The 23877-nt window shown below is 52.1% G+C and overlaps 8 protein-coding genes across 8 annotated transcripts in view; 2 read left to right on the top strand and 6 right to left on the bottom strand.

The window, feature by feature from the left end:
- Nucleotides 1-73: 73 nt before the first annotated feature.
- Nucleotides 74-1210, bottom strand: GUITHDRAFT_156048 (hypothetical protein). Its single transcript, XM_005820359.1, has 5 exons — nucleotides 787-1210; nucleotides 676-738; nucleotides 333-395; nucleotides 230-279; nucleotides 74-180 (listed from the first exon to the last, which is right to left on the bottom strand). The coding sequence occupies exons 1-5, from the start codon at nucleotides 952-954 to the stop codon at nucleotides 117-119; spliced, it is 408 nt and encodes a 135-aa protein (XP_005820416.1). The 5' UTR covers nucleotides 955-1210; the 3' UTR covers nucleotides 74-116.
- A 152-nt stretch (nucleotides 1211-1362) lies between these two features.
- Nucleotides 1363-2052, bottom strand: GUITHDRAFT_156047 (hypothetical protein; the record flags this gene model as incomplete). The annotated part of the gene is made up of 1 exon (XM_005820358.1): nucleotides 1363-2052. A coding segment is annotated over exon 1 (658 nt), but the record flags the coding sequence as incomplete, so codon positions are not given.
- Nucleotides 2053-2485: 433 nt separating this feature from the next.
- On the bottom strand, nucleotides 2486-3374 carry GUITHDRAFT_156046 (hypothetical protein; the record flags this gene model as incomplete). The annotated part of the gene is made up of 2 exons (XM_005820357.1): nucleotides 2888-3374; nucleotides 2486-2817 (listed from the first exon to the last, which is right to left on the bottom strand). Coding segments are annotated over exons 1-2 (518 nt in total), but the record flags the coding sequence as incomplete, so codon positions are not given.
- A 3035-nt stretch (nucleotides 3375-6409) lies between these two features.
- Nucleotides 6410-6866, bottom strand: GUITHDRAFT_120383 (hypothetical protein; the record flags this gene model as incomplete). The annotated part of the gene is made up of 4 exons (XM_005820356.1): nucleotides 6410-6483; nucleotides 6539-6550; nucleotides 6599-6683; nucleotides 6789-6866. The coding sequence occupies 4 exons, from the start codon at nucleotides 6864-6866 to the stop codon at nucleotides 6410-6412; spliced, it is 249 nt and encodes an 82-aa protein (XP_005820413.1).
- Nucleotides 6867-7459: 593 nt separating this feature from the next.
- GUITHDRAFT_120382 (hypothetical protein) lies at nucleotides 7460-8746 on the bottom strand (the record flags this gene model as incomplete). The annotated part of the gene is made up of 3 exons (XM_005820355.1): nucleotides 7460-7513; nucleotides 7639-7728; nucleotides 7784-8746. 3 exons carry the CDS (start codon nucleotides 8744-8746, stop codon nucleotides 7460-7462), a joined length of 1107 nt encoding a protein of 368 aa, XP_005820412.1.
- An 8601-nt stretch (nucleotides 8747-17347) lies between these two features.
- Nucleotides 17348-17869, top strand: GUITHDRAFT_156043 (hypothetical protein). Its single transcript, XM_005820354.1, has 4 exons — nucleotides 17348-17370; nucleotides 17418-17468; nucleotides 17519-17597; nucleotides 17646-17869. The coding sequence occupies exons 1-4, from the start codon at nucleotides 17360-17362 to the stop codon at nucleotides 17784-17786; spliced, it is 282 nt and encodes a 93-aa protein (XP_005820411.1). The 5' UTR covers nucleotides 17348-17359; the 3' UTR covers nucleotides 17787-17869.
- Nucleotides 17870-17931: 62 nt separating this feature from the next.
- Nucleotides 17932-21375, bottom strand: GUITHDRAFT_120380 (hypothetical protein; the record flags this gene model as incomplete). Its single annotated transcript, XM_005820353.1, has 1 exon — nucleotides 17932-21375. One exon carries the CDS (start codon nucleotides 21373-21375, stop codon nucleotides 17932-17934), a length of 3444 nt encoding a protein of 1147 aa, XP_005820410.1.
- A 1024-nt stretch (nucleotides 21376-22399) lies between these two features.
- GUITHDRAFT_147922 (hypothetical protein) overlaps nucleotides 22400-23877 on the top strand; it is a gene marked incomplete at both ends in the record, with an annotated part of 3078 nt that continues 1600 nt past the window's right edge. Inside the window, 5 exons of the mRNA XM_005820352.1 lie at nucleotides 22400-22738; nucleotides 22895-22984; nucleotides 23273-23625; nucleotides 23675-23716; nucleotides 23764-23802. Coding sequence (XP_005820409.1) covers nucleotides 22400-22738; nucleotides 22895-22984; nucleotides 23273-23625; nucleotides 23675-23716; nucleotides 23764-23802 — 863 coding nt within the window. The remainder of the gene's footprint in view (nucleotides 22739-22894; nucleotides 22985-23272; nucleotides 23626-23674; nucleotides 23717-23763; nucleotides 23803-23877) is intronic.

The raw sequence follows: 23877 nt of genomic DNA, 5'->3' as shown, positions 1-23877 counted from the left end.
TCCTCTTTCTGTGGTGTGTGTGCGTGTGACGTGTGTGTAGCCCTGTGCTAGCAGGGGAGGATGAAGCTGGGGTAAAACCTTGAGTTGTTTGCTGTACAAATTATGAACAAGACAGACTAAGAGTCCTCTTCGAACTCCACTCCTGCCACCTGCATCCTCCTCGCACCAAACTGTCCGAACCTGAGGCGATGTCATCGCAAGATGGTGAACAGGAGGAGGGTGTCGGGACCTGTTGGCGACGATAATCTTATCTACCATCGCTTCCATGTCCGTTCTCTCCTGCTCGTGGGTCAGAGCAACCTCCTCCCTGCCCTCCCCTCAGCACGATTCACCTCAAAGAACCGCAGACGCTGTGAGACGAAGTTATCGTGGTACTCTTTCAGCTCACGACGGACCTGCCAGTTTTGATTACATCCACAGGGTACTTATCCTCCGCCCCTCTTCTGTTTCTCCTTCCCGTCTCTTCCCTTCGTTTCCGCCTCCCCTCCCTCCCCCCTTCCCCCCTCCCCTCCAAAAATCTTCCTTGTGATAATTTCTTTGTTGTCTCTTCCCGCATCTTTCCTCTATCTCTTCTTCTTGCTCCTTCTCCATCCCTTCCCCGCCTATTTTCCCTTCCCTACTTCCCTCTCTCCAACCTCTTCCTCTTCTCCTCCTCCTCAATCTCTTCCCGCTTACCTCCCGGAGGTTTGCTCGAGGGATCAGCATGGCGGCGGCCCTATCGTCTTGCTGTCGTGTATCCTGACTGAGCGTCAATCGGAAATATTGAGCTGCAGTGACCAGAAGCACCTTCGTCTGCAGGATCCGATTGATGCCAAGATCGAACATCTTGGTGTAATCTTCGGCCTTGCGATGTTTTTGTGTTCTTGTCCCCTTGGACGCTGGCTGTACATCTGACCCCGAACCCGCCGCCTTTGACCCCTGGCTGACGTCGGCAGTCTCCTCAGTAGGACTCATCAGAGTTCGTTCCAGCTTGTCAAGCGCTCTTGACAGGACCACATGGAAATTTGCCTTACCAGATACGTTCGCCTTGCTACTTTCCTGCACGACTCCTCTCTCCTCCTCTCCTCTCTCCTCTCTTCTCCTCTCCTCCCTGTCATCTCCCTTCTGATTCCCACCAGCATCCCTCCAGGACCTGCTGGAAGTCGAGCGGCGCGCCGGCGTGTCTGTGGGGTACTTACCAGCTCTGATGAGGCTGAGACGATTACGGTGATTGTGCCATTTCTCGACGAAGTTCTGCTGTTGGCTCTGGAACGCCATTTTCCGCTGAAAGAAGACAGTCTCGCGGTTCATCTTGTTGACCTGGTGCGTGTCGACCTTGTTCTGTATGTTGGTCGCTGTAAACAGTCGGTCGATCTCCTCCGCCTGCACTGCCTCGTCTACTCCTTGCTGCATCCACTCGTCGACATTGAGGCGCTTCACAGATCCAGGGAGGTCGCGGGTGAGGAACGTGCTGTCCCTATCCTTTTGAATGCTGAGCTCCCACCTAAGCATATCTGAGAACTCGAAGCGACTTTTGAACTTGTTCAGCTGCTTCGCCCTGGCAGCTGAGGAGGAGGAGGGCGTGGAGGAGGAGAGCATCTTCAGATTGGACGCAGTCTCTTTCTTCCTGAGATCGTCCACCTCCTCTCTCAAAGATTGGTACTTCGACTCGATCGCCACGTTCTCCGTCGAGCTCCTTGAAGGAGAGGTCTCTGCATGCCCGATTTCCGTCAGCTTCTCCACCGCTCTCTTCGTCCTCTCGAGCTCCTCTGCCCCTTGGTCCACCACAGACAGCCTCGTCGGGAGGTCAATCTCTTGAAGGCCCCCATCGTTGAGCATCCATTCCTGGTCCCACCAGGATGCTGGACATGTTGTTTGCCTCTGCCTCGTGCCTGTCTTGGGTCTGGACATGGATAACTGGAAAGAGTTGTCACTTACTCCATCTGAGCTGTTGTCTTCCATTCTGTTCAGCCTGTTTTCCAGCATGGACGACACTGACCTCAACTTGTAAGTCCTTTGCGCAACTTCCGACAGAACATCCTCTTCATCTCCCATATTTCCATTCTCTATAAGATCCTCCTCCTCCTCCTCCTCCTCCTCCCCCCCCTCTCCCTCCTCCTCCTCCTTTCCCTCCTCCTCAAAAGAAGACCCATCATCGATGACGCCTTCCTCCAGGAGTTTCTTCAGCGTGTGCTCAATCTTTCGCTCACGGTACGCATTCTGCACCGCATCCGTGAACCGCTCGAGCTCCTCCATCCTCCTCTTCCCCATCAGCCGCTTGGCCTTGGCCTTCTTCGCCTGGAGGGGACTCCGCCTCGGCGCCATCCTTGCTGCCGCATCCAAGTCTTCCTTGGTGATCTCCAGCTCATTCAGCACGACCAGGAACGGGAAGGGAGAGTTGCGAGGGACTGGAGCAGCCGACAGGTCGCAGTATACGGCGAACCTGGAAGTAGCTCGCAGCCCAGCTCGCGAGAGCCGAGCAACCGCCACGCGCGGGAGCACGTTCCCGGGCTGAAGTCCAGCAACCAACATCTTCGAGATCGACTCTGAGGCCAGGATGCTACCGCTGGAATCCTGTTTGGTGGTACCCCTCCCAGCGGCGTCAGAGTACCCGAGCATCCCCTCCAGCTGCTCTCGGGTCGGACGACTCTGATTGAAGATCAAGAGGCTCAGGAGCAGAGGGCGCTGGTTGACAGCGAGCAGAGGGTTGCCGAGCACGTTCAGCTCCTGGAGGAGGGGGAGCTTTCCGAGCTGCTGTATGTCTTCGATCGAGCCAAGGCGGTTGTAGGAGACATCGAGGGAGGTGAGATGGGGGAAGTACTCATCAAGAATCTTGACCTGAGCACAACAAGGTGAGACGAACGCAGTAGACAGGTAGAGCAGCATAGGAGGTGAAGCATGCTCTTACAGGAAGAGAGGTGAGCAAGTTGTAGCTCAGATCCAACTTGTGGAGATGCTTGAAGTTTCTCATTACCAGTGGGATGGAGGTAAGCTTTTCCTCTTTGAGGCACAGCTCCTTGGTCAAGTGCACCACCTCCTTGGAGTACAGGCGGTAGAGGTACTGCACTGACTCCGGGATGACCTCGTAAGATCCTGTCTGCTTTCTGGAAAGAGGCGAAGTTGTAGCATCCCGGTGATATCCGCGCATGGCCCAAGCTATGGCTACCTGTTGTCACTCTTGGTAGTGCAGCATGTTCGTGTCATACTCCAGTGATTGGCTGCATGGTACTTGAGCCTTTTAAGTCCAGCTGTATTCCTTCACCTTCCCACACATCCTCGATCCTCTCTTCCTTCTTTCCTGTCCTGTCCTGTCCTGTCTCCTCTTCTCTCCTCCTCTCCTCTTCTCTCTCTCCTCTTCGTGCCATGGTCTCATCGCACCCATGGCTTCACCCGCCCGTTGAACATTCCAGCAAATAGCAACCTGCTCTAGACTTGTTCTAGATCTACTGCAGAACTGGAATTGCCCTAGATCTGTTCTAGATCTGTCATAGAAGTTTTCCGTTTCAATTCGTAAAAAGACTGTAACGGACATTGTGACGGGCTTAGAGGGAGTGCGCTTGCAAGGAATGCCGACGAAAGGGAGGTAAGTGCGTGTGCGACGATGGGGGTGGGGATGGCGATGGCGATAGCGATGATGCATGCGACGTGAAGGTAGAGATAGATATGATGTACATGATCGGAGGATGGATAAGAGTTGAGACAAGTCCTGTTCAGATCGGAATAGGACGCAGTTTGATGTCAGGTGAAGGTCAATCAGGCGATGACGACATTTCGGTGAGATGGCACGGGGATAGAATTTAAGATGAGCAAATTTTGAGGAAGACCGAGCAAGATGCAAGGAAATTGTTGTGAAGATGCCAGGGAAACAAAATTAGAAAGGGAGAGAAATCGAAAAACGAGGCACAAAAGCGTGACGAGGAAAGAATTTCATGCAGAGAAAATGGGGCAGGAAGTGTGGTGGGTGCAATTCAAGGAATCGAGCCCCAAAGCGTGAAAATGATCAGACAAATGGGGAGGGGGTGTAAGAGGAGAGCAGGAGTGAGGCTATTGCTGGGACAAGACATCAAGTTAGATAGGATACTACGAGCATAACGGATGTTGTGTGGGTGGGTGGGTGGGTGGGAGGAGGAGGTGGGGAAGGGGGCTGGTTGACTGGAAGTGTCAAGTGCGGAAAACTTGCAGTCTTGAGAACTGACAATAACGGAGAAGCAGGGGAGCAGTGTAATTCAGAAGCACAAGCAAAGAATGGGGAGAATTCTTCTCGTATGCGTCTTTTTCTGTTGTCTGTTCGAGATGCTGTCAGCTCTATCGCCTTCACACCTTCACATCGTTGGGAGACACTTGGGGAGGAGCGGAAGAGCATCCATGAGGCTCAGGGGCGGCAACGATGGCGAACAGCCCACAGAGACAACGCCCAAGGAAGCAGAGGAGAAGGTGGAGGAAGAGAAGGAGGAGGACGGTGATAAGAAGCAGCAGGAGCTGCAGCAGATGTTGTGGGAGGGAGCAAGTGAGGGAGACGCTATGCTCGTGATGCAAGCGTACCGCTCTGGAGCCAACCTTCTCCAGAAGAACGAGGAGGGCCTCAACTCCCTCCATCTCGCCTGCGCCTCGGGACATCTTGAGGTAGCTCAGACCATCTTCGAGGAGTGCAAGGATCTCTCCTGCCCCGCAGGGGATGGCTCGACTCCCCTCCATCTGTCTGTGTACTATGGCTTCCGCGACGTCGTCAACTTTCTGATTGAAAGCGGCGCTGACTTGTCAGCGGTCGATCATGAAGGTCGGCAAGATTTATAGCAGTTGTCAGTGTCAAGAATTCTCATGCGTGTTTGCCAGGGTCGACACCTCTACATAACGCAGCATATCGGGGACTTCCAGAGATCATCACGTTGTTGGTTGAGAAGGGCGCCGACATCAACGCACAACAGGTCAGTTTCAGCATGCCTTGTTCCTCCTCTTTTACTGATTTCAGCCTGATGCATCTTATGACAGACTGTTGACAATTGCACTGCCCTCCACTTGGCGGCAGGTAGATGCATTCCCCTCCTTACCAGCATCTTCATCCCAGTCTCATCGTTTACCTGCTGCAGGACAAGGACACGAAGAAGCTCTGGTTCGTCTTATCCGACTCGGGGCAGACCTCTCCTTGCCAGCACAAGGTACCTCTCCTCTGAGATGCCTGCCCGACTCATCTCAACCATGGCGAGCAGGAGACAAGACTGCCATGGATCTGGCAAGGCAGAAGCTGCACAGGCGGTGTGTGGTGCTGTTGGACCTCGCCAGGAAATCGCCGGGCAATGTCAGCATGGAACAAGTTGACATGGTGGAGAAAGCAGCTGAGTTCATTGCGTCAGGCCTGATCCACAACGTATCCTTCCCCTCGTGTCATGCTTGATCTGACTCTCCGACAGGTCAGGAGAGACTCCCTGGTCCAGAATCGGCTGAAGGATCTCTCCGCATACCCGTCCATGGTGACTTGGGCGACGCTTCGTACAAGGAAGACGCCACATGCCTCGCACAACAAGAGCAAGACCATGAAGAAGTCTGGGCAGAAGGTATCGAGCAAGACCAAGAAGGGGCTGAGCTCGAAGAATCCGTCGATCAGCAAAGTTGGACTCAAGTCGTGGGCTCTCAGCAAGCTCGAACTTCAGCCCAGGTCTGCGAGCCGCTAGATGGTAACATGTATCATCAGTACCTTTGACACATGCTGGCAGGTTCAAACGAGTCGCCTCGATCGCGTTCGACGTCATCAGCGTGATGGTTGTGTACTTGTTGATGCACGTCTTGCGGTATGGTCAGACGTCGGAATGGCTCAAGAGCTTTATGAGCTCTCTCTTTCTACGAAAATAGATGATACAATCATGGGTGGAGGGAAGGTGACCCGTCTGAACAAAGATCATCATTCCTCGAGGATCTCTACAAACTCTCTACCGCAATTCTTTCCAATCTCTCAACAAACATCATGGTTTTCATGTATGTTTCCCAAATGGTACCCTTGTCGTCCAAACACAAACCCTTGTTGCCCCGGAGGCAGGTATATAAGGTCACTGAAACTTGCTTCTCAACTTTGACACTTCCTTGGTTCATCTCAATTGGATAGCTGCTACTCATGCCACGTCTTGTCTTACTTCAAGCACTTCTAATCCGAGATAGAATTTCTTCAAGACATACCTTCGTTGCTGAGAAGCTCCACAAACGAGGAAGTTCAAACAAGTCTGTCAGGCGCAAACAGAATGAACAGAATCATATATGCGAGTGACAACATGAATCCGCTAAGTCTTAAGCTTTACAGTCAAGCATCTAGACTGGTGCTCCCACATTCACCCCTGCTAGTTTAATCCCGAAAATTCACAACGATAGAGACTGATTCCCACCTACTCCTCGTGTTCAGTTTCAGCACAATGATTCGGAAAATTCCCACCTTTAAACTTGCTTAAGGGGCGGACAGAACATGAACACCGTAGTCCAACTTGGAGTATCTTGCTGGGCAGGCGCCAGGCGTCCATGCTGAAACATGGATCAGATGATGAAAAGCATAGCAACCCGTCATCTCAAATCTCACCATGAGGACCACCTGGAAGCAGAAAGAATTAGTGAGAACAAACTGGACTACAAACCTTACCAGAGGCAATCTCTTCCAACTCTGCCTTGGTCAAGGAGCCGTGAGTTCCGATCTGAATGCATGCTGGGTGCCCCTGCATGTTGACCTGAACAGAACTTGAGGTGAGCCGGGTTCCGCATCGCAACCTCGTCTGCATCCTCTTCTCCACCCACAGCCCTCTCATGGAAGTTGAGATCTTTCATCGCCTCACCTCAGCATAGCCGAAGGTTCCGCCAGGTCCCATCGCCATCGAGGGCGTAGCGCCGCTTGCCAACAACATTCCAAACATGATTGCCGTGAGTAAAGCCGAAAATAGAGCTTCTGCGGTCATCGGTTACAATATTCGATATAATAAAACGGTCCGATGTTCCGAAACAGTGTACAGTCACAATCGCCGAGCCTGAGTGACGGCGGCCGCCGGGCCGCGGCGTGGGCCCGGCGGCCCGGCAGTCAGCCCACTGAGGGACTCTCTTCATCCGAGGCTTGAGAATAAGGGCCCCAGCTCTTCTCTTCTCGGGTCTTGGATCCGGTTGAAGCGGCACGACCTTCCAGCACTCAGTGACAGTGGAGGCTTGCTAGTAGTAGAAGTTCACTAGAGTCGGACGGCGGTCCGATCAGTGATGGATCATGCACTGCGGCATGTAAGGCCAGTGCGAGTCATTCAAGACACGGTTCTCTGCCCTCAACGTGAAGACTTTTAATTACAATTTACCACGACAGAGTTTACTGCGGGGCCCGGGGCCCGGGCCGCTGCCACGGAGCCTCTCGCCGCCTGGCAGCTCAACAGTTCAGCTGCGGCCGTCTGATCGCTGGCACCGTCATTGCCGTGCAGTGATTCAGATGGTGGAGGGCCGGGGGGCCAGGCAGCATTGAGAGCAGCGACTATTCTTGTTCTGATGTCTTGGCTGTCGCGTTGACATTTTTGGAAACACTCCTCTATCAGACCCATGAGTTTCTCAGCTATCTGCTCAGTTCAAATATCAAGTTAGACTCAATTTACCGCCATCCTTGCCTCTGCTTCTCCCACTCCTCTCCTCGATACCCGCCGCTCCCACGCTTACCTCCTTGTCCCCCAGGGTCTCCTCCACTTCCTTGCTCGTGTACGTCTCCCACGATTTGGTGAGAAGAAGTTTCTTGGGATGGTCCGCTCTCTGCCCTCCATCCTGTCAGATTCTTGTTGCATTGCACCCCCCTGCTCAGTCTCACCAAGGGTGTGATACTCTTATGCCTACTCTCAAACGAGTCTTTCACTTCCTGCAAGAACCTCTTGATGTCTTCGACGTCGACGTCGCTCTTCTCGATGCCCAGGACCTTGAGGTCTTTGCCGTTGATGCCATGCGGACAGAGAAAGAGATGCCGGGCCAGCATCTCCTTCACCTTGTCTCCTATGCTCTTGCTGGGATCAGAAGGATTCACAGACGCCGCCGCGTGCACGAGAATGGCTGGAAAGTCGATAAACTGCCAGGACTTGGAGGCATTCTTGGGTGTGTTGCTGCCAGCCTTACTGCAGTCACAGCCAACCACTTTGTTGATATCTACAGTGATATCCTCGATTCGTTGATAGAAGACGAGAGCTATCTTAGCCAGCTGCTCCACCACTCCATCGTACCCTCGCGTCGTTGAGACGTTCATGAGCTGGTTTTCGAGAGCTTCTTTGCAGTACTTGTATTCTCCCCCATCTTCGGGGAGCGATCCTCTGCCGTCGGAAAGGTCTTTGGCGTACTCCGGAAGGAAGACTGAGATACGACAGATGTAGTCGACGATGCCCACTAGACTCCTCTTGTCGTACATAGCTTTCAGGTACTTCTGGGGGAAGGAGATAGCTGTGATGTGCGATCCTTGTCCGGCAAAGTGGCTCTTTGCTCGACCACTAATGTCGAGCTGGCCACTCGGACTGACTTGTACTTTAGGCGTCTTAACATACTCAGAGTGATTGGGTCCCAAGGTTTTCACGTACCCATCTTTTCTCGTAGATAAGTATTGGACCTTGTCGTTGGGCAAGGATACTTTGATCCAGTAGACGAGAGTATGGCTGCGAGGTTTTTCTGGCTGGAAGACTTGCAGTATTCTACAAATTTCCGCCCCTTCTCTTCTGGCAGCTAAGCTGCCAATGATAACGTAGTTCCCTTCAAAGTATTTGTTCTGAAACAAAAGTCCTACCTCAACCATGGTCTGATCACTGCTCAACATGCAGACGAAGAGCGTCTGCTCTCGTTGCGTCAGTCACGATACAACAACGACAAGAGTAGCTTGCCTGACTTGCCAAGACTGGACAGAGGATTCTGTAGCGGCGGACAAGCTCCTGGAAGGTCACATCCTTGTTAACAAGCATTTTGTACTTGAAACCACACTCTTCTGCAATGTTGAGAGTGATCTCTGTAACATGTGAGGAGATTACGCCATGCTGTGCGAGGAAGGCGAGAATCGGTTGAGAGAGCAATGCTCGGAAATGACGATGTTCATCGCCGAGGGTTTTCCGTTCAGACTTTGAATCAACTGAAAGGTCGAAGACATGGACTATCAAAGACATTCCTGGATTGGTCGTTCCTGCTTGAAATTCACAACTTCATTCTCGTGAGCATTTCACTTCTTCTCGTGAGCATTTCACTTCTTCTCTCAGCATTTCACTTCTTCTCGTGAGCATTTCACTTCTTCTCGTGAGCATTTCACTTCTTCTCGTGAGCATTTCACTTCTTCTCTCAGCATTTCACTTCTTCTCTCAGCATTTCACTTCTTCTCTCAGCATTTCACTTCTTCTCGTGAGCATTTCACTTCTTCTCTCAGCATTTCACTTCTTCTCTCAGCATTTCACTTCTTCTCTCAGCATTTCACTTCTTCTCTCAAGTCACTCTCACGCGGGTCAATTTTGATACTATTTTATTTGCAGTGGTTTGGTTCTATTGTACAGGAGGCGTTGTCTTGTTTGGTGCAACGATTTTGTCAACACTTTCAACCTTATCCTCGTGAGTCGGCCAGCAAGACATCTTGTCCATGCATTCTTAAGTTAAGAGGGTACCTTCCCGCCTCCTCATCGTCCTCCCCCTCCCCCGCTTCTCGATTTTCCCGCATGCTCAGGTGGAGATGGTGAGATACTGGTGAGATTTTTTATTGACTGAAAATGGAAATGCAGGTTTAGTCATTTTATAATACTTTTCGTGGAGGTGTAGGGTGGTGATACATCTGCTGCTCAACAAAGTCGATCATGGTACAATATTTAACTTAACTCGGGATGTTTGTATTGGCTTCTACTAGCTGTGTGACCAGTACTCTTTTTGTACTTGTTTCTCCGCTCATAAATACTTTTTTTAAATTCTGGTACTGTCAAACAGAGTTAACAAAAATTGAGGTGCTCCAATACTCTGTCGATCGATATATCCTGTAAAGATGATTTAAACGAGAGTTATATAAATTATCAGAACACATCGTTTCGTTGATCCCGTGTGACTTCCCTAGTGGAACAGCATCGAAATCACGTTTTTTCGTATCATTTTAAACACGTTGGGGGTCGATGACCACAAGGTGCTAGGTAGGTGCGGAAGTGTTCAAAGGTGGGTACAAATGTGGGAGAAGCAGGGGTGGTGAATGAGTGGGTAGGGGTTATTGGTGTGAGACCTGAGGGGAGGCGGAGGAGGAGGAGGAGGAAGAGGAGGAGAGGGAGGAGGAACAGGATGAAAAGGATGAAGGAGCAGAGGGAGAGGACGGAGAAGGAGATGGAAAGGATGAAGAGGAGGAGGAGGAGGAGGAGAATGGATTGAAATGGTACCGGGGAGTGCTGAAAGGGTGGGAGATATGAGGAGATACGACGTCAAGGTAGAGGTACACAGCAATAGATCACAGCCTGTGGCATGAAAGGTGAAGAGATTTCATTGTTATAGAGCATTGACGATTCCATTTCGCTCAATCTAACTCGTTTTTACATGCTTTCAAAACGTACTGATTTTGTTGCAGATAGATTTCAAATCCCCTATCTGATCATGGTCAAGGAAGAGGACTCTTGCTTCAAAGAGGACGTGCTCTGTGCCATGAATCGGCGCAAGAAAGAAATGGGGTTTCCAAAGTACACCCTATCTGAAGTTCAGAGCATGAAGTCTCAGACCTTCATTCCCTTGATAGTCGATTCGATGATCTTCGATTTATTCCCGTATCTCTCGCAGCACCCGGGAGGGGAGTATGTCATCAAGCGGTTCTCAGGGAAGGATGCATCCGAGCAATTCTTCAAGCTGCATTCCAAGAAGGCTCATTTCATCCTCGCCCAGCACTTCTTTGGTGACTTGGTCCAGACCAATGACAACGCTGGTAGCATCGAGAATAGTTCGTTCAAACTCACCTTGTCGCCAAGACCAGCGGCTGAGCAGAGTAGACCCGTGGGTTCCGAGGCAGCCATCACCATGTCTTCGGGGATATCCATCGAGAGCATTCAGTTTGGAATGCATGCTTCTCTTCTCGATCAGAAGCTCTCTGACAAGAACTCCCTTGACGAACTTCCTGTGAGGAAACACAACGACCCAAGATGGGATGATTGTGCCTTTCCCAGCGCTGACCTGCAGCCTGACTCTCCGTACGTCAACCATGGGATGCAGGGGCACCTGGATGTCTTGCAAGAAGAGCCTGAGCTCGAAGAAGAAGCAGAGCGAGAAGGCGCCAAGGCTGAACAAGGCAACTCCAATGGCTCGCAAACCGATCTCACACTTACAGAGGAAGTGCCTTGCCTCAAGGAAAGTAATGGGCATGCAAGATCTAAATTACCGACTCTGCCTTTGGGACACCCTGCCCCAAAGGCAGACAAGTTGGACTCAGGAAGTTGTCCTTTCCTGGCCTTGACGGCGATCCAAGGGAGTGACAAGGATGTTTCCAACCTTGCGACAAGGGATGCAGAAGTCAGCGAGAAGCCTTCTCGAGCCAGAGCTCAAGGATCATCGAGGTTGGGCAGCAAGGGCTTTGGCTCCTTTGCTTCAGGTTCTTACGCTCAACTCTACGCGAATCCCGGTCTCGCGTTAGAGTCTCCCCGATCGATCCGGTCGAAGGGGGACATTTCGGTCGTCTCATCCTCCCGCAAGACTTCGACGGTCAATACTGGGATTGACGGCAGCTACAGAATCGGATCTCGGAGGTCTATACAAGGTACCAACCTGCGATCAGCAGGAGGAGTTTTCCGAGGGCATCACCAGAGGAAGAAAAAGACCAACCATCGTTTCAGCAAGTCACTCTCAGTGAATCTCGATGAGTGGAAGCATCACTCCCAGTTCATTGTGTCTTCGTGGAAAGCTCTCTTGAAGAAAGTCACATACTCCGACCTTGGAAACGCAATCTACGAATCCGTTCGAGACAATGAGGTGCTCGAGCCGCTCTTCAGGTTTACCAACCGTGCCGTGCAGGGAACGAAGTTCGTCGACATGTTGTCGAGCATCGTGGACAACATCGACTCTCCGAACGAGATATATCTCAAGATAGCGGATCTAGCTCCGATGCATCACCGCAAGGGAGTGAAGGCATCGCACATGCCTCAGATGCAAGAGATCGTCCTCAACGTATTCCGCCTCAGCCTCGGGGACGAGCTGAAGACGGAGGAGCTGAAAGCGTGGATCTGGATATGGGAATACCTGTCCAAAGCCCTCGATCAGTCTCTCGTAGAGGTAGGATCCACCTTGGGAATCGTTAGAGACTCGTGGGAGTCCATCCTCGAACACTATATCCCAGCTGAACTCGGCGAGATGGTGTACGACTGTCTCTTCCGCCTTGCTCCCAACGTGGCAAGCCTCTTCACAAAGCCGAGAGAGTACATGGCAGTCAAGATGGGCGACACCCTTGGCATGCTGGTTTCCTTCGCTGACGACCCAGAGAACATGAAGCAGCAGGTGACGTGGCTGGGGCTGCGGCACGTGAACTACAACGTTCGACCCCATCACATCCCTCTCATCGGCCCTGTCTTCATGAACGTGCTCGCTGAGGTATCCGGAGAGGAGTGGACACACGAAGTTGAGAAGTCTTGGGGAGTTGTCTTCCGCATGGTCTGTGAGAACATGTCAGAGGCCATACAGGATGGAGAAGATTACGCCTCGTCCCTAGAGCACACGGGGAGTTACCTAAAAGAGCACATCGACTCTGAGACGTTCAAGAACAACCTGGAGGCAGAGCTGCTGACTCTGTGTCCTTCCATGTTCGAGAAGCGACGAGAATCATCGGAGGAGAATAAGGATGCGATGGATCGCCTGCAGAGTCATCAGTCCAACGCCAGCAGCGCCGATCGCATCCGGCGGTCAAGTTTGGTGCCAAACCAGTCAGAGCAAGGGGTGAGTGAGTGTATCGGAAGGATCCCAGTAAGCCTGCAAGGCAGGTCTCATACCTGCTCAACAAGAGCACAAGCTCGGAGAACTCAAATTCCAACACCTCAACACGTTGACCGTTAGCATGTGAAGGCACGGCTCTGACTCTGTTCCGTCGCAGGAAGGGGGAGTGTGGCGGGGTTGCGAGGCTCGAGCGTGCCGAATGATCCGAAGAATCTCCGCCCTGATGTAAGAGAGTGAGGTGTTGTCGGGAGTGAGAAATGTTGACAATGAACAGCACAAAGTCATTGTAGATGATATCTATGATTTCGTCATGAATGTAATCGAGATGATTTGGGAGCCTGAGAAGCAGATCGAGAACGTGTACGTCTTTGCTCCCAAGTTCCACGAAAGGTGCTCATGATGATTGCAAGGTCGACAGTTCTGACCAATGTTGATGTCAGCGGCATGAGACCTGATCATATCAAGAACATCGGGAAAGCATTCGAGAATGCAGTGAGGATCGCCCTAGCTGAAGAGTAGAACTATGCCTTGTAGTGTTTGGCGATGTGATGAAGGAGCAGGTGGGGCGATCATATGAGCGATTCTTTCCGATGGCTGTGGAGGTTGGTATCAGAGGTCGAACTCTCAACTTGCTACACTTGTTGACACATCAATCATCTCCCACACATGACATCTGCATGCAACAGTCCTTGACCACTGAGCTTGAGGCTCTAAACAATGGGCGCAACGACCTTGTCATAAAAGATTGGGAGAACCTGAAAGGATGCTGCGATGAAGAGGTCTGAAAACTTGTGATCGTTTGCCATGTACCAGCCTCCTGACCGAAGTACTTTTGACAGCGACTTGGAACTGTGTTTTGGAAGCATCTGAACGATGTGGTATGATCAAATCTGTTGCATTGTGTTTCCCAATCATCTTAAATCCATCTGACAACACTTGGCCACTTACTTTCACTTCTTGACTATTTACTTTGTGAAAATATCTGAATTGCGGTCTGATGGGTTCGCTACAGTCCCCGGAGCAAACCCATCTCTTCAGAAGATCTATCAAGATGTTCGTTGATTGCAATCTAGTTTTTGAAGTGTTGTGACCTTCTTCCTGCGTTTGTTGTCTTCCTGTAGGTGGGGACTTCTGATTCATCACATCATGAACATGCTACTTTTGAGCGTCACAGACCCCGAGGTTGTAACTCTCCGATTGGAAAATCTGCAAGCTGTGCTTCTCGTTTCTTCTTTGCTTGTTTACCAGCCATGTCATCTTGATATGTTGATTACCTTCCTGTCTCTCACTCCGTTTCTCATTGGCATGTGCGTTTTCTGCAGGAGTTCTTCGAACAACTCTTCCACCTTACTATCCGACACATCCGCTACGGCGTGAGATCAGAATATATCAGTCCCTTCGGTCAAGCCATGATCCTCACTCTGGAAGAGGTACCCGCTACTATCCTACGTCTTGTATCTTCTCCTCAATCATTCTCTGAATCATCACGCCCTTCTTCAAATCGAGCTCGTCCTCTGCTCCGTCTGAAAATTTTCTTTTCAATCATCTTTCTCTCCCCTGATATTCTGATTTGCCTTCTTGTTTTTCGATTTTTCCTCATCGAATCGCAGGTGCTCGGCGAATCCTGGTGTCCCAAATCAGAAGCGCTCTGGAAAGAGGTAGAGCACTCGTTGGGTAGGGGAGTCAGCGGTAGAGATAGAAGGAGAGTCAGAGGCAGAGGCAGAGGCAGAGGCAGAGGCAGAGGGAGGGCAAGGGACGATGCTCGTTGTCTGGTTCTCATTCTCTGCAGATGTGGAAGCGAGCAGCAAACAGCATGTCCCGCGGGTTGAACATGGGAGGCAATGGCATCACGCACGCGCTGGTTGAGGGGAATGTCGAATCGCTTCAGTTATCGATAGGATGTGCGCCCCGAAACGCTCGGGCGAAATGGTTGTGTCAGGTTAGAGGATTGTTTGATGCTGACAGTTGTGATTATGGAAGAATGATTTGATGTTGACAGTTGTGATTATGGAAGAATGATTTGATGTTGACAGTTGTGATTATGGAAGAATGATTTGATGGTCGTTGTGGAGGAAGTTATTAAGATTTCGTTGATTGCCGAGATGTATGCCTCGTGATTGTGATGAGAAGGACAAAGAGGAGATGGAGATGATGATGATGATGATGATGATGATGGAGATGATGATGATGATAATGTCTACTTGGGATGTGCATCAGTGCATTACAACTTGTATTAGGTTGACATCAATGGAGCAAGCATCAGCCCCCTCTACTGGGCACTGCATGATGGGAAGTTCGCTATCGTTGAATTCATCTTGAGGTAAACTCACAAGCAGATGTCGCCTCGAAACATTGACGTATTCTTTGCAGTGACCTGCTGACCATTCGGGCAGACATTCATGGTTACTGGTACGGACGAGAGGTAGACGAAGATATGTCTTGCGTTGTTGGATCATTCACGGAGTTGTCAAAGGAATTGTTTCAATACCATCGCGACATCATAGGGACTCTTGGAAAAGAATGTATTGACCTGATGCCGGTCCTTCTCGATGGCCTTCTTTGGCATTCCAAGGAGAAACTTCCTGGACGAAAAGTATGCTCATTTACGATTACGATTACGATTACGATGAGATTCCAAAAAAAGATGGTGATGGTGATGGTGATGATGGTGATGGTGATGGTGATGGTGATGATGATGCTGATGATGATGATGGAGAGCAGTGTAATCACGACGATGACCCAAAACCATAATAGCGATATCGGGCATGGCGATCAACGCTAGTCAATTGAGTTTACATGGTTGCAGATCAGAGTCAACTATTACATTCGCGAACTCTATGGAGACCCAGACCTTGTGGAAGACCCTTGGAATTCGCCTCTGGGATGGCTAGTCAATCTCGGTATGACTGCCTTCTGTTTTTGCTCATGGTTGTGATCAAGACATTTCGTAGATGACAACGAGTCTTTCAAGCACCCTGCTGTTCGGAAAGTGCTCGAGCTTAAGTGGAAGAAATTTGGGTTGAAGACGTTCTGCATCAAGGAGTTGGGATACTTGGTCTTGCTGCTCTTCTTCATGCTGGGATATGTTCAAGATCCGTCGGGATGCGAACCTGACCTGGAGGTTCAAAGCAAACAGAAGCGATATCAGTCTTCTGACTCTCGTGTTGTTGCTAGCCTATTCGTATCCTACTGTTGATCACAGCCGCGGCATCTTTGGCCCTTCAGGTTGTACATCTTGGGAATGTATCCCACCTCTTTGTTGTTTACTTCCGTGTCTTGTTGGTCTGACCTGGCAACTCTCTTCAACTGACCCATATTGTTCTCTTTGCATTCAGCTTGGAGTCGTTTTCTTGCAGCTCCAACGGAGCATTCTCGTCCCGATTAATTTGGGAACTTTCAGTATTAGCCTTCCAAGGTGACTTGACGGCATGTGTGTATGCAGCGATTGAGCTCGTGGGGCTGCAGGGGGCTTGTAAGCATTTGGAATCTTCTTAGAATGACGTCGTTTGCGCTAATCTTGTACGGATATGCGACTCATGTAATTCCGACTGTCCTAGCTTGTCTTGTCTTCCTACTCAACATTTCATCGCAGTCATGCGGAGACACCACTTGTGTTGATTGCACCAACTCAACCACCGGCAACCGAGCCTTCAACGGTCCCATATTAGCCAGATGTTGTACACCGTAACATCTGACCGCACTGTAACAGATTTCAACGGAGGAATCCCATGGACCTTGCTTGCTTCCAAGGCCAAGTCAGACACGTCAGGGGCCGCAACATCTGCCTCCTCCTCGACATCCGGACGACCCTCGAAGGCGATCGTTGCCGTCCTGCTATGGGCTCAGATGTTTCAGGTGAGGCAGTGGAGAAGCTTGTGGTTCTCTCCCAGTTGTATCTTCTTCTTGTCTGTTGGTGACGTTGCCTTTTGCAGATCAGCATCTTGTCGACTCCTATGGCAGCCTTCACCTACACCATCGGCATCATGTTCGGAGATCTCTATCATTCTCTCTTCATGATTCTCATCCTCATCGCCGGTCATTCTGCTGCTGACGTCATCGCCTCGACCCTGAGAGAGTCGCAGGCTTCGGTTCCGCTTTGACCATTCTAGGCGACGTTCCCTTCGACCAGGGATGGGACAAGACAGTCGTGCTGCTCTTTCAAGAGGTAAAAGACATGTAGCGATGTTGACATGCGATGGATTCATGCGTGATGATAATTTGGCACATGTTGCGATGAAGTTGAGGGGCAGGCTGACAGCTGTATGGCAGGTACTTGGTGTAGCACAGCCTCTCTACTCAGACATCTCTTCTCTTACTCGCTTCCTCCTGCTTGTGTTTGTAACGTAAGTTCACCATCTCTTTCTCTCGCCCCCTGCTAGTAGATCGGATGTGACAGAAACTCTCCAGCTGCGTCACCATCGGGATGCTCAACATCCTCATCGCTCAGCTCACCATCACCTACGACAAGCTCTCGGCTGACAAGGAGGGCTTCGCCATGAAGCATCGGTGAGCGCTTGCTGCCCTCAACGCTGTTGTCGTGAGCTAGGGAGCAGAGCTAGCACGTGTTTGGAGATCGAGTCTTTCATCCCAATGTCTTGGAGAAGGTCTCTCTGCTGCAGCTCACGCTTCTCTTCCTGATCTTCTGAGCCTCCAGGAAAATCTTCTGCGACCTTGGCTTCCACATGCCCCTGGCCTTCTCTGAAAGCGATGAGGGGCCCAGTGGAGGCGTGCAGGTAGGCGTGTAGGATTTGAACTCTTGCGGATCTCTTAGGCGCTGTCAGGCGATCGAGAGAGACGACTGTCCTCGGTATGTGCCGGACCGGATCATGCGCTTCACCGGAGACGCCTCGGCCACCGACCCCTGGCCGAACATTCAGTTCCAGGACAACTCGTCTCCTGAGAATGGCAAGGGGGACAGCTAAGCGTGAAGAAGGACAAGGATCAAGAATGGAGGCGGTGTTGAGCTTTTTGTTCTATGAATGATCGAATGAATTTTGATGAACATGTTGCTCGTTGTTATTGCCCTGCAGTGTCAATCTTGCTCGATGTCTCACCTCGTACCTCCCTTCAGACGCCTCCCTTCCCTCCTTCGGCAGTGTGCTCGTCAGCCTTCCCCTCCTCTCCCCATAGCCTCTCTAGATGACTATCGAGGATCTCGCTGCAGACGATGCCAGTTGAAGGCACGAATCGCAGCCCCCGCCATCCCACCCGAGCACAGAGCTGCTCGTACAGCTCGACATGGTTAAGCCCAATCAGGAGGGGAGCAGCCCACGTCCTGACTTGCTCTGCCGTCACACAGGTAGCGATCTCTTCCATGCAGCCGTGCATCGCGATGTAGTAGCCCATGGTGCAGTTGCGATACTTGTCAACCTCCATGTCCCCCAGCTGGGAATGCAGCGGGACTTGCTCCTCAGCTGGGGTAGATCCGCGAGAGAAAAGTCCGGCCTGATGTCCGCTTCCTACCGAGCAGCTTCCTGCCGACAGCCCAACGTATACAGGGACCGAAAGGCTTCTGCTGTGAATGCAGTATGTGTAGGTGGAGTGTGCGGTACCAACAAAGACGTCGTGGACTTGAGTTAGGAGGAAGAAGTCGGTCAGCCCGACCAGCGAGTGGCAGCGCCTCCTCATGACGTCAGACGAGGAGCACGTCTCCTCCAGCGCCTGCGAGTCGGGAGAGACCTTGAGGATGGTGACGTTGTGCACCTGGGAGAAGGAGGGAGCGATCTTCTCGAGCATGTCCGCTCGCTCCGTCGCCCACAGCAGCAGCACTTTCTCCTTGCCCTGCGAGCTCCTCATCTGCTCTACAAGCCTCCCCAGACATGCGAGCGCAGGCTGCAGCGACGCCTCGTCGCCAAGACAGTAGCGCTCGAGGGGGGAAAGGCCCTCTCCATCCCAGTCTTGCGTTAAGATGCTCTTATGGCTGAAGAGCAGAAAGTCGTCCCCTTTGCCAGCCTCCGGGCTGTACGCCTGCGACTTCTTCTTCATGTACCCTCCCATCCTCATGTGCACGGCGAGTATCCCCACTGACTCTCTCTCGGTCAGGTGTCGGAGCTTCGCAACGAGCGCCTGCATGCTGGCTGGCCCTGAGAGCTGAGAGCGAGGAAAGGTCTTGACGACCACAGGATATTCCATCATCTCCTCCCCCGTCCACAGCAAGTAAGACAGGAAGAAGAAGGGCTTTCCCCTGAATGTCTTGCTGAACCACCAGCCATGCACAGGATGCAGCAGCGGCAGGTGAACGTCTGACAAGCCCATCATGTGCAGGAACTTGACACCGTCGAGCTCTCGCCAGTCTCCACACGTCCAGAACTGCACGCCATCCCTCCCATCCCGATGATCAGTCGCGATCTCTCGGGTAGAGACTCTCGGCCATCCCAGACTTGCTGGTACCTCGAGGGGGAGCAGGGGGAGCACGTGCGACAGGTTGTACTCCACCGGAGTCATCAGGTTGACAACTAGCACGCGGTCAGTCCGGATGGCGATCATCAGTGCGAGGACAGCTTGTAGCAGTTGATTTCCGATCCCTCCGTTGACATCGACGACAACCCACCTTAGGGTATTCATGTATTCCCTGTCGTCCTGCCTCCGCGACCACTCCTCGTACTTGCTCGCGTACTTGTGGAGGGTGAAAAAAGGATCCGAGGAGAGCAGCTCTTCACAACCGCAGTCTTCTTGTTTGGCCTTACACTTCTGGCAAACAGCCTGTGCAAACGCCTTGAAGCGACGATCGAGGGAATCTGACTCTTCTGCAACAACATCCTGACGTGAACGCACTTCTGACTGCTCTTGCACTGAGTCGTTCCTGTCGTTGTCCTCCAGCTCACTGGCAGCAAGTTTCTTAGCTTCCCGGTACGAGTGGCAGTCGATGAGGTCAGGGACGAGGTAGTGCCACCTCAAACCATCGCGCGACCATCGCAGGTTGTAAAAGTTTCCCATGTCGGTCTCGAGATTGAGACTGCTCGACCAGTTCTTGATGTCTGCGTCAGAGACACACGTTACAGCTCGTTGCAGGCAGTTATGACGGAAGATCTCGAACACCGCAGTGCAGCCTCTCATGGTTTCCTCTAGTTCCTTGTCAGCGATCTCGCACGCTGCTCCTCTCTCCCTTCCTCCCTCCTCGTCCTCGTCCTCGAAGCAAGAAGACCACACATGCATAGAGCCGACGCTGTGAGTCACCAGCCCTGCCTCGCTGCTCGCCGCTCTCTTGCAGCCTGATCCAGGCACGTGGCCCATGTAGTAGGGGACGATGAGGGAGGAAGCGTGCATGTAGAAGGAGAAGGATGAGAGCGCAGTGCCGAGGAACATCTCGGACAGCGACACAAGTGCGACGTCTGCCATGGCGTACCTGATCTCGGGGTGGTCATACCTCTCCTCCTCCTTGTGGAGGATGCGAACAACACTCACGTGCGGGATCCTGACGACCTCCTCGATGAATCTTTCAGAGATCCTCCCATTGTCAGACGACCACAGCACGACTATCCTCTCGTGGCCCTCCCCGTGTCTTGCTATGATCGTCCTCAGACAGGGCCCCACAGTCTTGACGGAGTTTGCATGCCCACCACAGTAGAACTGCAGCGGGTCGAGGCCGTCGAGCACGTCCGACCCCTCCTTGAACGCGTGCCTGTGGTCGAAGTGCAAGAAGTGACCTCCCAATCTGAGGTGAAGCCCAACTCTCAGGGCTTGAGGAGACGCCGGAAGGAGGGTGCCGAGCTCTTGGACTGTCCGCAGACCATCCCAGGGGGCGGGAGGAGAAGTTTCTACCTGAACGACCTCCTGCACCCATCGATCTCTGTCCCATAGGAAGTGTGACAACCAAAAGAAAGTCTTTCCTCTGAAAGCTTCCTTGATGCTTCTTCCATGGTAGACGTTAAGCTCCGCCATGTGTACATCTGTGATGCCATGGATCCGCAAGAACTGATACCCTGCTGCCTCCTCGTGCCAGTTCCTGCACGTCAAGAACTCGATTCCTTCCGCGTCATGCGTGTATACCATCTTCGTCAACCTCCCCTCTCTCCACCTCAGCTCCTCCAGCACGTTCTCATCAATGAGGGGAAGGACAGCGTTGAACACGTAGTGCTGCTCGAGGTTTGGGTGCCACGTCATCCCCAGCCTTGCTGTCTGCTCTCGTGTATGCACTCCCATCACGACTAGCGGCATCTGAAGCTCGAGAGCCACCAGCAGCCCTTGAATGGCTTGAAAGATCTGATTCCCGAACCCTCCTCCCGTCACGTCCGCCACTACAAACCTCAGCTCTTGTGCTCTTCCTTTCCTCACTTCCTCAGCCCATCCCTCGTACTTGAGAGCGTACTCGTGGAGGAGGCGGAAGCCTCCCGCGCTGCCATGTAGGGTCTCGTCGCAACCGCAGTCTTCTCGCCTGTTGCTGCATATCGAGCACAGTCTTTTCACGTAGCGAGCAAACAGATCCCCTGGTTCCTCCTCGCCCTTGGCAAGGAAAGAGTCCAAGAGGCAGAAGAAGATTATGAAGAATGTTGTCTTAGCAACAGTTCCCATGGTAGGGTGTGAAGAACACCCCTCTCCTGCTCTCACCTTCTGTGCTCCTGCTCTCACCTTCTGTGCTCCTGCTCTCACTTCTGTTCTCCTGCTCTCACCTCGCCTTCCTGTGACTTGAGCCTATTGGTTCCCCTCCTGCTGTCGTCCTCCAGAACTCGTTGCCTTCCTGATACTGCCCTTCCCCACTGAGATATTCTGATTTGTGACACTGAGTTGAAGATCCCTTATGGATTCAGATGAGGAGACTCGAGATACGAGAGGTGAAAGGCGAAAGATTCGAGGTAAGAGGAAAGAGGGTAGGACAGAGCTAGGAGAGGAGCGTAGGAGAGTAGGAGAGTGGGGGGTAGGGGCGTAGGAGAGGAGGAGAGGAGGAGAGGAGGAGAGGAGGAGAGGAGGAGGAGAGGAGGAGAGGAGGAGAGGAGGAGAGGAGGCAGAGGGAGAGGAGGAGAGGAGGAGAGGAGGAGAGGAGGAGAGGAGGAGAGGAGGAGAGGAGGAGAGGAGGAGAGGAGGAGAGGAGGAGAGGAGGGAGGAGAGGAGGAGAGGAGGAGAGGAGGAGAGGAGGAGAGTAGAAGGAGGCAGAGGGAGAGGAGGAGCCGGAGGATGAGCAAGGAAAGGTCGTGGACACAGATTGACCCTGAAGAAAATCTTGAGGAAGGGAAATTGAGTAAACATTTAAAAGATACTACCGGTAGTCTTTACTTGAAAATAAGGGGTGGGGTGAACAGAGAAATGGCGAGTAGCCTCAAAGCAGGTCAAGGGAGGGAGAAAGAGCACAGGGAAGAGGAGAGGAGTGGAGAGGAGAGGAGAGGGGAGAAGGAGAGGGGAGGGGAGGATAAGGAGAGCGATGGGAGAGGAGAAGATAGGAGAAGTGAGTAGGGGAGTTAAGGGGGGTGGGAAGGAGAGGGGAAAGGATAGGATGTGAATGGATTGGTGAATGTGCAAAGGAAGGGAGGAGAGAGGGAAAGGGAAAGAAAAAATGACATCACGGGAGAGCAGAACATGAAGGGTGAGGTGGAGACAAGATATGGCTGATTCATACCAGCAGACTGAAATTGTTTCCAGGTCTCATTATGATGAGAGAGTTTGGTTGCGGGGCACCCTTGGCTTCAAGAGCACGCACACAGCACCTTATCCTATCATGACCAGGACTGTCCTCATCGTCTTCATGTTGCTTGCCCTGGTACAGCACCGATGGGCGCGTTCAACCTCATGGGGGGAGGCAGAGGAAGCAGATCGATCCGTGGGATACACAAGGTGGAGAGATAGCTCATGGATGGGAAGAAGGCAAGAGGAGACTCGAGAGGCGCTGCGAGGAGGACTGCAGTGCGGCACCCTTGACCTGAACAGCCCTCTGACCTCCAAGGTTCACCCTACCAACCATGGCATGCTGCTGTGGCTGACTGGTCCCAGTGTTTCCCTTCCGATGCGTCTCATCATGCTGTGTGTTGCGTTGACATACAGCTTCCTGAAGACAAGGTCTGCTAGCTCTGCCTCCCTCCTTGTCTTACGTGCTCGCAAGTCAAAGTTCACCTCGCTCGAGAAGCTCATCTTCCTGGCGTCAAGCTCCAGCAGCTTCTCGTGGTGTGCATGCTCTGTTGGTATATGCCAGGTAGACCTCTCCTCCCTCCCGCTTTCTCTCTCCCTCCCCATCCTCCTCCCCTCCCTCTCGCCCTCTCCCTCTCTCTCTCCCTCTCCCTCTCCCTTGCCCTTTCCCTTGCCCTCTCCCTCGCGCTCCCGCTCCCGCACTCCCTCTCCATCACCCTCTCCTTCCCGCACTCCCTCTCCCTCTCCCTCTCCTTTTGTTTCCCTCACTCTCTTTTGTTCCCTCCCCTCTTGATGCTTTCGCCTTTCTCCTTCCCCTCCTGCCCCTTCTCATGATGAATGTCCCTGCTTGCAGAAACTTGGTGGACGGGTAGAGTGGGTGTTGTCGAAAGTCGCACAAGAGCCAAGCAAGTTGAGCGTTGAAGGAGCGTCGAATGAGGAGAAACAAGCTGTCAAGAGAACGCTATCAGATCTTGACGAGCCTCCCAAATCTCCCGACGCAACTCCATCAAGATCGTCAACTGCAGCTACCGCAGAAGTCAAACGTCAGAAGTTGACTCACGAGGGTTTCGATGTGGGACTACAAGGAAACAGCACCCGCGTCCTCCCTCCATACTATCTCAACTCTCAACCTCCCTCAAAACAGCAGCTGCCTAGCAACATCACTGATGCTGCGAGGGCCAACGGAACTGTTCTGAAGGAGTACAGGTGACAGGTTGCGGTGTTGAGTGCGTATCGAACTCACGATGATTGCAAGACCCCTTGACATTCTGCATGAGAGGGTTGTGAACTTGTCGATGTAAGTTTGGTTGAGATGTGTTGGCTGTCAGCTCATGATGGTCCTAGACCCAAGCACGGAACATCTACAGCAGCGTCGTCAGCCAGGTGACTTGAAGTCCTTGAATTGCGTGCTATTTTTCTTTTTCTTTTCTTCCTTTTCTTTTTTTTTTTTTTTCTTTT

Source organism: Guillardia theta (genome assembly GCF_000315625.1).
Source record: "Guillardia theta CCMP2712 unplaced genomic scaffold GUITHscaffold_180, whole genome shotgun sequence".
In the NCBI taxonomy this organism is placed as follows: Eukaryota; class Cryptophyceae; order Pyrenomonadales; family Geminigeraceae; genus Guillardia; species Guillardia theta.
Note: the sequence above shows the minus strand (reverse complement) of the source record. Positions and strands in the feature narration are given on the sequence as shown.

Bases quoted from the DNA above. Each gene is read 5' to 3' on its own strand.
- GUITHDRAFT_156048 (XM_005820359.1), bottom strand. From the start codon at position 954: ATGAGTCCTACTGAGGAGACTGCCGACGTCAGCCAGGGGTCAAAGGCG. The intron at 739-786 runs GTGCTTCTGGTC...ACGCTCAGTCAG, and splicing joins ATCGGATCCTGCAGACGAAG to GATACACGACAGCAAGACGA. The intron at 181-229 runs GTCCCGACACCC...ACATCGCCTCAG, and splicing joins AAGATTATCGTCGCCAACAG to GTTCGGACAGTTTGGTGCGA.
- GUITHDRAFT_156043 (XM_005820354.1), top strand. The intron at 17,469-17,518 runs GTCTCTCTGCTG...CTGAGCCTCCAG, and splicing joins ATCCCAATGTCTTGGAGAAG to GAAAATCTTCTGCGACCTTG. The intron at 17,598-17,645 runs GTAGGCGTGTAG...AGGCGCTGTCAG, and splicing joins GGCCCAGTGGAGGCGTGCAG to GCGATCGAGAGAGACGACTG.